The sequence below is a fragment of the Hemicordylus capensis genome, chromosome 2, assembly GCF_027244095.1.
Source record: "Hemicordylus capensis ecotype Gifberg chromosome 2, rHemCap1.1.pri, whole genome shotgun sequence".
NCBI classification, from domain to species: domain Eukaryota; kingdom Metazoa; phylum Chordata; class Lepidosauria; order Squamata; family Cordylidae; genus Hemicordylus; species Hemicordylus capensis.
Window position 1 is genome coordinate 187,983,456 of NC_069658.1, and position 16,743 is coordinate 188,000,198.

The following is a 16,743-nucleotide window of genomic DNA, read 5'->3' on the forward strand; positions in this document are numbered from 1 at the left end:
ACGGAAGATCACACAACACAGATTGGTTACCTCCCAAACCACTGAACTGCCTCTTCATATTGACAATTAGAGTTGTTAAATGGTGATTTCCCCCGTCTCCCTCCTTTCAGTGCACGCTTGTTGATGGTGTGTGAAACCTAATCCGTCTTTTAAATTATGGATATAGCAATAGCACTTACATTTATATACCGCTTTATAGCCGGAGCTCTCTAAGCGGTTTACAATGATTTAGCATATTGCCCCCAACATTCTGGGTACTCATTTTACCAACCTCAGAAGGATGGAAGGCTGAGTCAACCTTGGATTCAATCCAATATGGATTCAAGAGTGATAGTTACTGCAGATTACTTAAGCAGAACACAAGGGTGTGATCTTATGCAACTGATGTCATTTTTAGTGTAACTTTAGCCCTATTCAAACCTTATGTTGTACATGTGTAGAGATGTCTGTACATATATACAGGATATGTTTTTTGTGTCAGTGATTGTATGTGCACTCACTTTAAAAGAGAACCTGGGTTCGGGCCCTCTCAAATACAGATAGGAAATGTACTATGGTATATGTGTTGAGCATAATGAGTGAATGACTGTACATGTGTACAATGTACACAGACTATATGTGCACTGAACATAACGTGAATAGGGCTTGTATCTTTCTTAGTACAGTACAGATAACAGTCCTGCTGTTCTATATGATCATTCATTTGAGAAAGAAGGAAGAATCAAGCGCCCCTCATCTTGACATAGTTTAAGCTCACTTCAACCTTGGAAGCAAAGGGTGAAGTGAGTCCTGAGGTTGCTAGCCAGGATAACAGACTACTAGAAGGAATGGTCTATATAGTTGTGTTCAGGGTTGCACAACTTCAGCCTTCCTGCAGACTTCAGCCTTCCTGTAGCCATCATCCCTGGCTACTGGCCACTGGGGCTGGGAATGATGGGAGTTGTCGTCCAAAAACAGCTGCATAACTGAAGTTGTGCAGCCCTGATATAGCTTAAAAGGGCACATGTGTTGAATGAAACATGGCAGTTATTATGTAACTCTGTTGTCTGTAGCAGCAGAACAAGAATCTCATGGCATCTTAAGCACACCAACAGATTTTAACTTTAGCCTATGCTTTCATAGACTAAAGTGTATCAGCCTTCATCAGAAGCTTATTTTAATTAATTTAATTCATTTTGGATTGTGAGTCCCTTTGGGACAGAACTATTAACTTGGAGAAAAAATGCTGTAAGCCTCTCTCTGAGCCCAGGGGACAGAGTAGGATACAAATAAAATGAATGAATGGCCAAAAGGTGCCACAGGAGTTTTGGTAGTTAATTATGTGAGGCTTTTTTCTAGGTATGGTTGTAGAAAAAGCTACATTAGCAGCTCATACAGATATAAGAATGAAATCAATAGGCACAGAAACAATTTTAATGAACCATTCCCATGCATTTTTAACCAAAGGGGAGCTTGCTCAACAGCTAAACAGGCAGAAATTCTTTGTTCTAGAAATGCTGCATTCACAAAGGGGATGTTGTCTCCAAGACTGTCCAGTGCATTTGGCATTCATAGGCAATTACAAATAGTTTCTGCCTCTATTGATTCCACCTCTATTAGAACTACCTGTTTTATAGCTGCCGTACCTCTGAGAGACAGTCACAGTTCTGGGATGGTATTCTAACCTCAATTTTAATATGGAGAATGGCCATAAAACCAAGACAGAAATGAAAAGCTGTGGTGAAGATGCAGCTGAGCTTGGGTCCCATTACTTTGCTGCATCAGAAAAAAGAACCCAAGAGTTCTGCTGCTCAGCTGCCCTTGCTGTAACCACTCCAAACGTGCTCCCACCTCTGAGGAAAGTAGAGATGCTGAGATGAGGTTGTAAAACAGAACACCATAAAGTTTTGCTGCATTTATTTTTGGGATTGTGTAGAGCTGTTCCTCACCAGAAAATGAGTAAGCAAGAAAATCTCTGAGATCTCCATTTTCTGAGATCTCAGCCAACTCCCAGTGATGGTGTTTCTTTATACGCCACATCCTTCAATATATTGATTCAAGTCCCGGCCTTGGCAATATGCCCTCCATGCCACCCTAGGGGGAAAGAGAACAGATATAATAACAGTCTTCTACACACACTCCATTTGACCACTTGGTTTGCTGTGTGAAGCTTCTTTACCTAAAATGGAAGTTTTAAAGAATGAGTGTGACTCTCACCTAGCAGCAGATTGTAAATAATCTTGTGGACTGCATTTGCAAACTGAAATGCAAAACAGTTTCACAGGCAGGTTAATCTAGTGTATTTCGAGATAGAGGGCATTTTCACACAAGCTTCTGTGGGCTTGCCCATCAAACTCCAGGTGGAGCATTGCTGAGTGTCTGTACCTAGCAATTCTTGTGCTAGCTCAGCCCATATTTTCTGTCCACATCAGGGGATGAAACACTGGGGAACATTGCAGGCTGGAGCCTTTCCCTGTCCCTCCCCTTGCCTCCCCCACTCAATTTATATTTTGTGAAACTTGAAATGGAAGAAATCATGGGCCCATTCACACATAACGCCAAACTGTAGTAGAAAGGGGCAGAGGTTGGAATTTGCGTAAGTCTGAATGCATGAAATTCCCAGCAAAAGTGACCTGCAGTTTCCCTCGCCGAACTCCAATTTGAACGTTCGGTTTGTTTGTAGTGAGTTTTGCTGCTCCAACCTGAGGTTTGAAGGCGGCAGCGTTGCGTCCGAACACATGTGCCACCATAAGCAGGGTTTCGTGCTGTTTCTGGAACTGAAATCATAGAGAGGGTGGCCCAGACCCACCCAGGAACATGTCTGCTACATGCCTGCCATGCTTCTCACTGGCCACCTCTCTAAGCACTTGCCCCGCCCCCCTGTCTTCACACTCCTCAAGCTGTTGCCCAGCAACGGCGACACTGCCTTGTCCCATCCCAAGCTTCTAAGCCTGTCAAAGGAAAAAGACACATTGGGGGATGCCACTTTCCACTTAGGCTCTTGTCCCCCCGCCCCCCTGGCAACCAGAAGAGAAAGGGGATGGGATGGCAAGACAGGCACTATGTGTTTTGTTCACCAAAAAGACATTGATAAAAAGGATGCTCACAAGCACATACATTCACAGTGGTGCCATAAACTGAGCAACCCAATTAGATCGCTGCAAAGATAACATATGTCAGGGCAGCGATACCCGGGGTCGGCTTTAAAAGGCAGCCCACCCAGGAATTCTTGAACGGTAATGCTCTATTTTTTGTATAGTAAAGTTGGGGAAGGGAGCTCCAGTCCCTTCCCCTTGGGTAAAAGCATGCAGTCTCTGGCATTACTCATGAGAAAAACCATCCAGCAGTATTGCCTCCAGTAACAGGAGAGATTCCTCCTGTGTGATAATGATGGATGCTGCTCCAGAGTGGACTCCCCTGAGAGTGAAAGGCCATGTATAGACCCATACAATACTCATGAGAAGAACTGCCATGGGGTGCACAAGGTTGGGGTGAATCGTTGTTAATGTGCGATGATGCCCCTTCTCCCAAGGACCACTCTCTCATGAGAGTCAAAGGCCATGGAGACATGCATGCAGGCTGGATGGCAGCTGCCACCTGGCCTTGTTGCTCAACACAAGCAAGTCACAGGGATGGGTACCTTGGCAAGACCTTTTCCGGTCTTGGCGACTGACATGAAGAACCAGACCAAGCAGCCCTCTGCCAGTCAGGTCGTCCATTGGCACATATCCATGTTTGTTTTTGCCTGGTATGGCGACCTACTTTCCTGGGATCGCTGATAATCAGGGCTCCCTGGTGGTTGATCTGCATACTCCACAACGCCAGTCCAAACCCAGGAAATTTGAATTAGAGTAAAGATCTATCCCCAGTCTTGGTGTTTCCCTGTTCTGCTCACCTGGTACCACCCGGACACATTGAGAGGTCTCTACTCCTTGGGAGTATGTAAGGGTTGCCTGGAGAGGAGGAGGTCATTGTGTGCAAGTTCTATTATTTACCAAAGAGAATGGGGGCGCCACAAAAGCAGGGCCCCCTTGATTTGGATGGCCAACCTCATGAGAACGCAGTCCGACAGAGAACCGAAGGTCTTGGAGCCTCTGGTCCTCCCCAGTGGACTGTCCCTCTCATGGGTTTATACTTCCAAACCATGCCCAGAGCATACCTTGAAGGGAGATTCCTCAAACTTCCAGTGGAGCAGCACCTCTGCCCTTGTGGCACTGGCCAAGTGGAGGATATTATCCACTACGTCCTACATTGTCCCCTTTATGACATGATCAGACCAAAAAAATAAATAAATGCTGGAACAGGTCATAAATAAATTTAAGGGTTCCTATGCGGAATGTTTGACTCATCTTCTTGCTGATGTGTTTCTTGCCGGGCTATGGCTGGACAAATGTCTGCAAAGTGATTCACAGTTACAAAAATTAACCTAAGATTCATCTCTTTTCAGTTTGCTGTTAGGTGTGAATGGGGCCCTTGTTTGAATGCTGTTTTCAGTGTCTCCCTGTTCTTTGGACTCCAGTCTTTCAATAAATCACTTCCAAATATCACTTCCACTGAGTTGTTCTCCTTTGTGCATACAGTGCATAAGCTTAAATTTACTGTAGCAATCTTACCAGAAACAAGCATTCCTATATCTGAATGACTGTAATGTTACTTTAAAGATGTTGTGGATGATATTTTAAGAGATAATTAAAAAACATTAATTAGTAAAGGACCCAGTGCCTAATACTTTGTGAGCCAGTACTGGGTCTCAACCCATACTTTGAAAATGATTGAACTAAATGAGATGCCTATCACGTGCTTGGGACCTGCATAGGAGCTTTGTGGGGCCTCAATCTGCCCTGGACTATGGCATAGGAGGAAGGAAAGGACTTTAACCCTATTTTCCTATCATTACCCTATGGGTCCGCTCCCCCACCGCTCACAGCACAGCTACTATTTGACGAGAACAACCATCTCCCATTAGTGCCAATGAGAACTTTTTTCCTTTAGCAAATACAGTCATCCCTCGCCAACCGTGAGGGTTCCGTTCCAGCAAAACCTCACCATTGGCAAATTTGTGGTTGGCAAGCAATTTAAATCCGTGGGAAACAGGGAGTTAGGGGAACTGCAGTCACAGAAAAGACTGAAAAATCAAAGAAAAAATACAAGAATTTTGCCCAAAATCACCTGGAATCCCTTAAATCACCAAGGCACTTTCCAGATTACACCCTAGAACAGCAGTAAAAAGTTTCCGCTTGGCAGGATCGAATTTAAAACAGTCCCTGGAATCTCAAACTCCTACAACGAGAAAATACAGCTATTTTTCTGCAATGGACTTGCAATGTTGTGGCACTAAATCGCAAAGATAAAATCTGAAGTAAAGTATCAGAAATGTGAACGGCACCTTGCTATCAGTGCAGAGACTGCGGTGTCACAGCACGGGAAGTACAGAAGCACACTTAGCAGATCCGTGGTGACACTGTGGTAAGTGTTAATCTGGAAAGCACCCAAGAATAAGCAAGAGGAGAGAGCAAATTGAACCTTTGGAAAATTCTGAACCCCCCCAATTGCTTGAAGGCACATTTGAATCCCTCCCAAACCACTCAAAGTCACTTTAAATCATGAGGAGTTGGCAGGGTCATCAAGAGGAATGAGCAGATTGAACCTCTAAATCCCCCCAAATTGTGGAAAACCTCCCCAAATCATGAAAAAATCTTGCCAAACAATGGATACTCGGGTTGCAGTTGGTGAGACCAGTCACAATTTCCCAGTCCTGGATACTCAAAACTGCAATTGGGAAAAACATGGTTGGCGAGGGATGACTGTATACAGGCAGGGGGTGATCTGGATTGGTGTGAGGTGGGGTATGTTTAAAAACTTTCTCCACATCACAGTCTCATTCCTGATCTGGACCTTGTGCAACTGCAATTTATATTTTAAAAATTAAGCAAGGAGGTTTATTTATTGCCTGGTTTAGTCATAGCACATTTAAGAATAATCTGCTCCCTGTGTTTTGATGTGACTCACTGATCTGAGCTTGCTTTTGCTCTGGAGGGAAGCAAGCAAGCTGAGAGCAGTGACTCATGCAGAGACACCAAGGTCAGCCCCATCTGCAGGTAGCTACTTTGGGCTCACAGGAGCCTTTAATTATTGGATTAATGTATTTCTCACAGCACACTAGCAGTTCTTTCTTAACAGTGTTGTTTGACACACAGTTCAGAAATCTACATATTCAGTATGGATTAGTGTTGCCTTGTGTTGCTGACAGTAAATGTGTGGTGATCTTCCACAATCTTTCACCTGTGGCACAGGATACCAGTCGCTGTTCCTTGTAGCAGGGATTCCCGGCTCTTGTTGACTACAACTCCCAGCATCCCTGTCTGCAATGGACTTTGGCTGGAGATTATGGGAGTTGTAGTCAACAACAGCTGAGAATCCCTGTTACAGGGTCCCCAACCCTTCTTCCCTTCTTCTCCCACAGCTGCTGCCCCCTTACCAGGCGCCCATTCCATCTGCTGACTCTCTAACCACAGTCTTAGCGCAAGCCACGTCTACAGCGATGTTGTCTGTCAGCAGATCTGCAGGGAGAGGAGATATAATATAAGCGTGAAGGTTCCTTCTTGGAACATGATAAGCCTGGAACGGTTTCAGGATGACAAAAAGGAACTCAGAGCTGACCAAACACATCCCTTGGCCTTTCCATGGTCGCCAATGTCTTTATTCTGGCATAGGTCCTATGGCATCAAAAGCTGTGCAACAGAGAGAAGTAGAACAGGTACTCCCTTCCCCAGCATGGAAAAGCAAGTGTCAGAGTGGTAGTGGTTTATGCTCCATGTTGAAAGTTATTATTAAGAGCCATGTCACTGGATCTACCCTTGGAGTTCCAAACTGTTGCTAGAGTGACAGCGGACTGAACGAGAGGAAGGAACTCCCATGCCACTGCAGTTAAGTACAAATCAGGTCGCAATTGTGGTCTGTCTAGGGAATGGGAAGCATCCCCCCTCCCCATTTCCTTCTATGGCATCAGAGAATTTCCATAGCTGAAGACCAGGTACTGATTTGTGAAGTCACAGCTAATTGTATTTCCTTGGGCTGATTTTCACATTGGTTCTGCTGATGCTCTGGGTCTCCTTGAGCACCACATTTCAGCACAGGAAGACATTTTTGGGAAAGCTGCAGGATGCATGCCGCTGGGGGTACATACAGACTATGGGCTCTTCCAGCCAGTGATTTATTCCAATTTCATACCAATTCCGACTGGAGTGTAACAAGCTGTCCACATAATGTTCAAGTGCATCATGTACGTTATCAGCACCATCTGCTGACAATCTGTGAAAAAGCCATGCCTTTTCAATACCACTTTTATTTTAACTTAGAAAAGACATGGCTTTTTCACAGATTGTCAGCAGATAGTGCTAATAACATACATGATGCACTTGAACATCATGTGGACAGCTTGTTACACTGCAGTCGGAATTGGTATGAAATTGGAATAAATCACTGGCTGGAAGAGCCCTACATTATTTCCTGGGATATATTATTGGAATTGTGTGTGTTTGCAGCAAATCCCAGGGTGGATTTGCTGTTTAGTGCTCCATTTGTGGGCTGGTGTGCAGCAAAGGTAAGTTTCTCTTGAAAGAAGAACTCATTTTCCTGGCAGTGTTTCATGCAGTGTTCAGAATAGATATCAAAATCTGCCAGATGCAACACAACCGGGAAGTCTCATTCATATACATAGCAGGGGCATAGCAAGGTTGAAGTAGTCTCTGGGACAAGAAGTGAAGATGGGCCCCTGGCCTTCCTGCCTTCTTCTCTCCCCTTCCCCCCTCCCCCCACTCTGTCATTGCTTCAGAATAACTATATGGGGATGGTGAAAAGCAAAACTTTCTTGGCATGCCCTTTCTCTTGCTCCTGTGAAAATAATACCGGGCACTCTGTTCAGGAGCCAGCAGCTCGCCACTGAGTCAGGGAAGTGAGAGTGGAGAATGGGCTTGGTTTCCAAGCCCACAGAGAAACCCCACTCTTAGGCCCAGGAACATCCCCCCATTCAGTTATAGTTAGTTACATCCCTGCACAATCCTTGTTTAGCCATTCACTGCCTCTCAGTCTAATCTACCTCACAGAGTTCTTGTGTGGAATCTAGAAATAGAATTAACTATGCGGAAACAGATATGTTTCAGCATATACGCAAACAACGCCTGCCTTAATGCACTTGGTTTGCAACAGCGTAATAAATGATCGACTGATGAATATTTGAGGTTTTTTAATGTATTCATTTCAATTTTTATTCCTTTCTTCCTCCAAGTAGCTCAGGACAGTATACGTGGTTCTCTCTTTCTTCTTTTATGTAACTGGGGGGCTGTTTGAAGCCTCTTTCTTAGCTTTTTAAATAGATGCCTTTTGGAGATGGAGTTAGGGGAGTTCAGAGGCAGCAGTCCTGCCATTAAAACTTGTCAAAAGCTGCAATCCTGACCCAGTCGTAACAAGCTGTCCCTGACATCAATTCAGGAAGCATTTTTTACTTTCCTTCCTTCCTTGGATGTAGCTAGGGGAGAGGGGGCCCGTGTTCACCCCTCTCTCTGGAGGCCCCTCAGAGTGAGGGAGATAATGAAGAAAACAGGGAGGGGTGGAGCTGGGGGCCTCTTAGGAGCTGGTGGCCCCCGGTTCTGTGAACCCATCCACTCAATTATAGCTTCCTTCCTTCCTTCTTTTGACTCTGAATGATCCTATTAGGGTTGATTTCCCACTGAAACTAATGGGAGCCTCTTTTGCCCTGAATGCCCCCTAGGGCAGAGGAGCATATTTGGTGGCATTGGAGAGTTATCTGTAGTGCTTCGTCTCAATGGGCATCATGTGGTAGAACGTCAGATCTGCTGTTTGGGAGGGCTCCACCCTCCTGCTTGAAATGGAGCCTCCCCTCAGTCAGCACTGAGTAAGCAGATACGGCTGGGCTACTTACTCATGATTATCCCGCTGCTGCTACTTGCAGGTGCGGATTACGCACATATGCAAGTGTGGACTGTGCACAAAGAATAGCTGCAAAATGCTACATGATGAGGAAAGGTATCTTTGTCCCTCTTCCTCTCTGAAAGGACCGATAGGCTGTGCACGCCAATGAGCTAAGGCCATCTCTGCTGGAAGCCCAATTCTCACCAGTGCACTGGATTCCGCAGATGTTGGAGCTCTGCTCAGAGCCATACTGGCACCAGTAGCGGCTGTTGATCTGGAAGATGCCGAAGTCAGTGCTGCCATCGTAGTCATTGTAGTGCGTGGCAGCAGTATTGTAGCTGCTCTCATGTTGCGCCATGCAGACCCCTGAGGCACAGAGAAATGGGAGGTGAGTGGAGCCAAGTAGAACTACCAGGGAGGGGCAGGGTGGAAGAGGGGTGGTAATGATCTAGAACAGTTTTGGATTATTAACCAGAGCAGAAATCAGGGTCAAGAAATGATTGGGCAGAGCACTGGCAAAACTTGACATAATTCATAGGATCATAGGAAGCTTCCTTGGAAGTCCTCGGTACCAGTGGTCTGACTGGTATGTAGACAGACCACTGTTCCATCTAGCTCAGTATTAACTACACTGACTAGCAGTGGCTTCTCCAAAGTTTCAGGCAGGAGTCTTTCCCAGTCCTACGTATGCAACTGCCTGGAAGCGGGTTTAAGTAGTTCAGCAGCTGGCCTGACGCTACACCATCGGGGCTGCTTTTCAAGTTACACAACAGCCCCAGTGGGTCCCTAATGCCAATGAAGGCTGCCTGTCATCAGGGGCAGATCTACAATTGAGCAAAAATGTGCAATGAATATGGGCTGCTACTCGAGGGCGCTGCAGGCTGCACCTGAATTTCAATCTTAAATCATAATTTCCCCATAGGGATAAATGGGAAACACAATAATATTAATAATATCTCCTGAATGGCTGGGCATGAAATTTCACATGGAGTTCCTACATGATGATAGAATTAAGTGTGTGGAAGTTCAAGATCAGTCCACCCATTGATTTTTAATGTATTCTTTTATAACATTTAAAAAACTTTAAACAAAAACATTAAAATAAAGCGGTTACTGATCTCCTTGAACTTCCACATATTTAATGTAGGAACTCTATGAAATGCCAGGGCTTTCTGCCCAGCCATTAGGGAAGTATTAATATTTTTTAGTTTCCCATTGATCCCTATGGGGAAATTTTCTGATGGGACCCATGCTCGATTCTTGCACATCATGCTCTCCCTTGTTGTCTGGATCCCCCCCACCCTTCTAAACTAAAGAGGCACAAATGCTTGAGCTTTTCCTTGTAGGGAAGGTGTTCCAACCCCCTGATCATTTTAGTTGTCCTTTTCTGCACCCTTTCCAACTCTAAAATTCACACATCAAGGCATACCCTACACTCCTTCTCAGTTTGACAGTCCTGTACATGACAGAAAACAGCACAATCAAGTTACCAGTAGAAATATAGACAGAGGCCTTCTCCAACACCCCCCCCCCAAGTAATTATTCCTGTGTCTAGGCACAATCATGGGTGGGCACAAAGGTTCAAACAAGCAGCCCTCAATCTTGCTTTGCCCCTCAGGAATGCCTGCCATGTTCTTCATGTTTGCCTAGCAAATCAGATCTCACCCAATGGACTCACAGTTGGCCAAGGGGTAGCCACAATAGCCACCTAGACCCAGTTCATTGAGCTTCCGAGCCAGCTGGCAGCGTTCATAGACCATGCCTTGCCCTATGGGAAGGACACAAGCAAGGATGGGCAACAGCAAAAGAGCCTTCATCTCTGCAGCACAATCTGGGAGGCCAGAGTGGAAGATTGTGCCTGCTTTTATACAGCTTCTGACACACCTCCAGGAAACACCCCAAGGTCAGTATGACTTTGTGAGATATGCGGGACCGGCTCTTGCTTAGCTATTTGAATGTGTGTCAGCAGAAAGAAGGGGCCAGGGCTGGGGCGTAGCTACTGCTGCTCAAAGGTGTCCAATGAACACAGGCCCCCAGGGGCCCTGCCCGCGGCCCCTTGCCCACTCTTGCCTCCTGCCCCCACCCCCATTGTTTGCCTCCTGCCTCCTGCTCCTCACCGCCGCTCAAACACGGAGAGAAGCCATAGAACCCCTTGGCACTGCATGAGTCAGCTAAAAAATGGAAGGTGTGCATGCGCCCTGATGCCTATTCTGGGTGCATGAGTGCTCTCCTTGTTGTAGCTGGTTGTGCAGTGGTAGGCGTTTCTGTGGCTTCTCTTCAAGTGAGGAGAGAAATCACGAGAAACCCCCCCCCCCACACACACACACTGCTCTGCGAACTGGCTACCAAGTAAGGAACAGCATGGGCAAGGAGCAAGGGGGCAGGAGGCAAGCAGTGGGGGCAGCAGAAGGAAGATGAGCAGCAGCAACACAACAGCAGAAGCGGTGGCGGCAGTAGGTTTTATATATATATGGTGGTGGTGGTGGTGGTGTTAAAAAATTTTTCATAAAAAATTTTTTAACACCACCACCACCACCACAATGCTCATGTCTTGAACACAGACCCTTGCTGACCTTGCAACCTGGACAGGACTCTTTGAATTTCATTTGATCTGCAAACTCTAGTAATGTAAGTCAAGGAGTACAGTGAAAAAATGGGGCTACGACTAAATGTCAAGAAGACTAAACTAATGACAAAGGGTACAGCAACAAGCCTCAGAACTGATAATGAAGACACTGATGTGGTGGATAGCTTCTGCATTTTAGGATTGACCATCAACAGTAAAGGATCCAGCAGTCAAGAAATACACTGCAGACTAGCGCTTGGTAGAGTTGCCATGAAGGGCTTGGAAATGATATTTAGATGCAGTGACATGTCTACATTACAAAGATTAGAATCATTTGGAAAATGGTTTCCCCCGTGACACTCTGTGAATGCGAAAGCTGGACTTGGAAGAAGCAAGATAGAAAAAGCATTGACGCTTTTGAACTTTGGTTCTAGAGAAGACTTTTGAGGATACCATGGACAGCCAGGAAAACAAACATAGAACAAATCAATCCAGAATTTACACTTGAGGCACAAATGACTGGGCTCAAACTATCATATTTCGGACACATTATGCAAAGATCCAGCTCCCTTGAGAAGTCTATAATGCTGGGAAAGGTTGAAGGAAAGAGAAGAAGAGGACGATCTGCAACAAGGTGGATGGACTCCATTATGACCAGGGATGTAGCTATAATTGAGTGAAAGGGTTCAAAGAACACGGGCCCCCAGCTCCTGAGGGCCCTCCAGCTCCACCCCTCCCTGTTTTCTTCATTATCTCCCTCACTCTGGGGGGCCTCCAGAGAGAGGGGTGAACATGGGCCCCCTCTTCCCTAGCTATGCCCCTGATTATGACAGCAATGAATGCACCACTGAGAGACTTCAAAGGCCAAGTTGAAGACAGATCATCCTGGAGAGAATCTATCTCTGTGGTCGCTAAGAGGCGACACCGACTTGACGGCACTTAATCAATTAATGGAGGTCTGGGAGCAACAGCTTCAGGTTCTTAGTAATAATAGCAACGACACTAACAATAGCCAGCCTCTTAACACTGCCTGTGTGCAGTAAGGAGAACATGTGCCAGCTGCTGCATTCCCAACTAAAGTAGCACCAGCACTCTTGCAAGGTGGGGGCAGTTTTCGCCAGTCTCCCCTCCCCTCTGAAGTGCTCTGTGCTCCCCACAGTATGTCTCTGAGGGCTGTGAAATCTACATATTGTGGGGGGCACAGAGCACTTCAGAGGGGAGGGCAGAATGGCAAAAACTGCCCCCCTGTGCGAGCGGATGCTGCATGCATGCTTTCTTTACTGCTTAAGGGTCATGCTGGTCAGGATGCCAGCCAATGATAAGCTGAGTATATATAGTCCTTTCAAATATTTAAAGCACTTCATAGATCTTTATTATAATTCTCACCCATCATCATCATCCATCTATCCTGGGCCAGGGAGCTTAGGGACCGTGGCTTGATTCTGCTCTGGTTGCCTTTGAATGGGAGATTTGATGTTTGAGCACTGTAAGATATTCCCCTCAAGGGATGGAGCCACTCTGGGAAGAGCAGAAGGTTGCAAGTGCCTTCTCTGGCTTCTCCAGTTTAGGGCTGAGAGAGATTCCTGCCTGCAACCTTGGAGAAGCCACTGCCAGTCTGGGAAGACAATACTGAGCTAGACTAATGGTCTGACTCAGTATATGGCAGCTTCCTATGTTGAGAGAGGAGAGCTGGTCTTGTGGTAGCAAGCATGACTTGTCCCCTTTGCTAAGCAGGGTCTGCCCTGGTTGCATTTGAATGGGAGACTAGAAGTGTGAGCTCTGTAAGATATTCCCCTCAGGGGATGGAGCCACTCTGGGAAGAGCAGAAGGTTCCAAGTATACATCAGCTTCCTCTGTTCCTAAGACTCTGAAATCACTCAGCATAACTTTCACTGCATAGGCCTGAGGGACACAAATATGATCATCGCCTGACTTTCACCACCTTATCTAATCTCCCAGCTTCTGAACCCAGAGCAAATAGCTAAATGTCACACCTACTGGTTCCTGCTTGTTCGGCTGAGTGTAATGGAAAATCTGGCACGTAGCTATTTGCAAAGGCCTTCACCTAGGTCCTGCAGCCAGGGGCGTAGGGTGACAGCTTAAGTTGCTGCTGCCCCAGAACATTTCCCAGAACATGTGGCTCAAAAGTAATAATTTGGAGATGCTTTACTTGGTACCTGCAATTCCTGTTCTTCAAACTGAGAGCAATGATGGTCTGATGATGCATCATACTCACAATATTAACTTATACAAGCAGGAGCGTAGTGAGACCGCTGGTGGCCTGTGTACAGCCACTGCCGCACGGTCCCGCTGACCCCATCCCCGTGTCTGACATCAGATGCTGGGGCTAGCCACACCCCTGCGTCTGACATCAGACGCGGGGGCGTGGTCTGGCCGAAAGAGAGACTCAGTTACTCCTGAGTGGGGGCCACGCGGTCCCTTCAGGAGCTAAACAAAGGCTAGTTTGCAGCACCAGGGAAGTGCAAAGGCAGGGAAGAGCTGCTCCTGGGCTGCGTTGCGAAGGCAGCGCCAGTCTTTTAGCTTTTTGTCTTTTAGGAGAGGAGAGCTGGTCTTATGGTAGCAAGCATGACTTGTCCCCATAGCTAAGCAGGGTCTGCCCTGGTTGCATCTGAATGGGAGACTTGATGTGTGAGCACTGCAAGATATTCCCCTCAGGGGATGAAGCCGCTCTGGGAAGAGCAGAAGGTTTCAAGTTCCCTCCCTAGCTTCTCCAAGATAGGGCTGAGAGAGATTCCTGCCTGCAACCTTGGAGAAGCCACTGCCAGTCTGTGAGGACAATCCTGAGCTAGATAGACCAATGGTCTGACTCAGTATATGGCAATTTCCTATGTTCCTATGTTTGATCCCTGCTCTTAGAGCCAGCGTGGTGTAGTGGTTAGAGTGCTGGACTAGGACCGGGGAGACCCGAGTTCAAATCCCCATTCAGCCATGAAACTAGCTGGATGACTCTGGGCCAGTCACTTCTCCCTCAGCCTACTTCACAGGGTTGTTGTGAAAGAGAAACTCAAGTATGTAGTACACTGTTCTGGGCTCCTTGGAGGAAGAGCGGGATATAAATATAATAATAATAATAATGATGATGATGATGATGATGATAATGATAATTCGCAGCACTCAACCAGGAGCTGCGAACACAGCGCCAGCCTTTGTTTAGCTCCCGAAGGGGCCACACGGCCCCCGCTCAGGAGCTAAACTAGCCTCCCTGCGTCTGATGTCAGATGCGGGGTGTGTGTCGGGGCCGCTCTTGCGGCCCCTGATTGGTCAGCAGCCTGGGTTCTTTGAACCCGTTGGCCCAATGGTGGCTCCGCCCCTGCATACAAGCCATAAACACCTGGGCTATACCTATTATCAGATACAGTGCAGGAATAATAGACTGGACCCAGGCAGAGCTAGAGACGCTGGATCGTAAGACCAGGAAAATAATGACCATCAATCATGCTCTGCGCCTCCGCAGTGATGTAGATAGGCTCTACCTCCCTCGCAGCTCAGGTGGAAGAGGAATGCTGCAAGTCCATCAAACAGTAGAGGAGGAGAAAAGAGGCCTTGAAGAATATATCAAGGACAGTGAAGAAGATGCACTTCAAATGGTCAAGAATGAGAAATTATTCAACACCAATGAAACAAAGCAGGCCTACAAGAAAGAACAAGTCAAGAACCGAGCAGAAAAATGGAAAAATAAGTCACTGCATGGTCAATATTTGCACAATATAAGTGGATAATCAGACATCACCAAGACTTGCCAATGGCTTAAGAATGGCAAGTTGAAGAAAGAAACAGAGGGTTTAATACTGGCTGCACAAGAACAAGCACCACGAACAAATGAAATAAGGGCAAAAGTCGAAAAATCAACCACAAAGAGCAAGTGCCACCTTTGTAAAGAAGCAGATGAAACAGTGGGCCACCTAATCAGCTGTTGTAAAAAGATCGCACAGACTGACTACAAACAAAGGCATGACAAGGTAGCAGGGATGATACACTGGAACATCTGCAAAAAATACAAGCTACCTGTAGCCAAAAATTGGTGGGACCATAAAATTGAAAAAGTTGTAGAAAATGAAGATGTAAAAATATTATGGGACTTCCGACTACGAACAGACAAACATCTGCCACACAATACACCAGATATAACTGTAGTCAAGAAGAAAGAAAGACAAGTTAAAATAATCGACATAGCAATAGAAGAAAAAGAAATAGAAAAAAATAACAAAATAACAAAATGCAAAGATCTACAAATTGAAATTGAAAGGCTGTGGCAGAAGAAGACCAAAATAATCCCAGTGGTAATTGGCGCCCTGGGTGCAGTTCCAAAAGACCTTGAAGAGCACCTCAACACCATAGGGGTCACAGAAATCACCATCAGCCAGTTACAAAAAGCAGCTTTACTGGGAACAGCCTATATTCTGTGACGATATCTATAATAACAGCAACAACATTGATAATAAAATTCAGCCATCCCAGGTCCTTGGGAAGGTCTCGATGTCTGGATAAAACAAACCAGTCAATAACACCTGTCTGACTGTGTAAACAAGAAATAATAATAATAAAAAAATTATTACAAGTTTAGGAACCAGAATCAGAGGTAGAGGAAAAGACTGGCCTCCAGTCATTCCTCAATGCAATGTGCGGCATGTGCATTGCATTGGGGATTTCCCCCCTCTCATGGGCGTTCTATTCACCCATCTCTGTGATTCCTGGTAGCCGGGTTAAGAGTACCCTTACTCAGCTAAAAGCCGAGGTTATTAAGGGGGTTAGGCGGAAGGGGAGTGGAGCGATCCATGAGGATCTCGCTGCTTCTCATGAGCAGCCTAACCCTGATTGGGACAGCCTAGGCAGTGTTAGGCTCCTCGTGAGAAAAGCCTCGGTATGTCCTTTTTTTGCCCATTTTCTTAATGGAAAGTACCCTTGTGAGATCGCCTAGCTGTGTGTGTGTGTGTGTCCCCACTAACAACTTCAGCATGCCTGCGTCGATTTGTACCAAAATTGATATAGAGATTGTGCCACATAGTGACACCTGAACAGCGTGGTTTATGACATCATGTAGTGCTGTTGCGAGTGTATTCAGCAGCCAGGAAAACCAGCTTGAAAACCATCTAGTCATAGCTTAGAGCTTCCTCCTGTGCTGATAGCACTCACTACTACTACCTGTCCTGAGGGTACCTTAAAAATGCATTGCACTGCACACAAAACTGACATGGAAATGTGACCAGAATGCTCCATGTGGTAGAGTGTTTTAAAGGTATTTTACT

The 16,743-nt window shown here is 46.0% G+C and overlaps 1 protein-coding gene across 1 annotated transcript; it reads right to left on the reverse strand.

Moving 5' to 3' along the window:
- Window positions 1-1,879: 1,879 nt before the first annotated feature.
- Window positions 1,880-10,727, reverse strand: LOC128344507 (lysozyme C-like). Its single transcript, XM_053294736.1, has 4 exons — window positions 10,589-10,727; window positions 9,115-9,276; window positions 6,458-6,539; window positions 1,880-2,073 (listed from the first exon to the last, which is right to left on the reverse strand). The coding sequence occupies exons 1-4, from the start codon at window positions 10,725-10,727 to the stop codon at window positions 2,007-2,009; spliced, it is 450 nt and encodes a 149-aa protein (XP_053150711.1). The 3' UTR covers window positions 1,880-2,006.
- Between the last annotated feature and the right edge of the window lie 6,016 nt (window positions 10,728-16,743).

Excerpts from the sequence above, each read along its gene's own strand:
- LOC128344507 (XM_053294736.1), bottom strand. The coding sequence starts at position 10,727 with ATGAAGGCTCTTTTGCTGTTGCCCATCCTTGCTTGTGTCCTTCCCATA. Across the intron at positions 9,277-10,588 it reads TGGCTACCCCTTGGCCAACT|GGGTCTGCATGGCGCAACAT; the intron begins GTGAGTCCATTG and ends TCTGTGCCTCAG. Across the intron at positions 2,074-6,457 it reads GCAGATGGAATGGGCGCCTG|GGTGGCATGGAGGGCATATT; the intron begins GTAAGGGGGCAG and ends CTTTCCCCCTAG.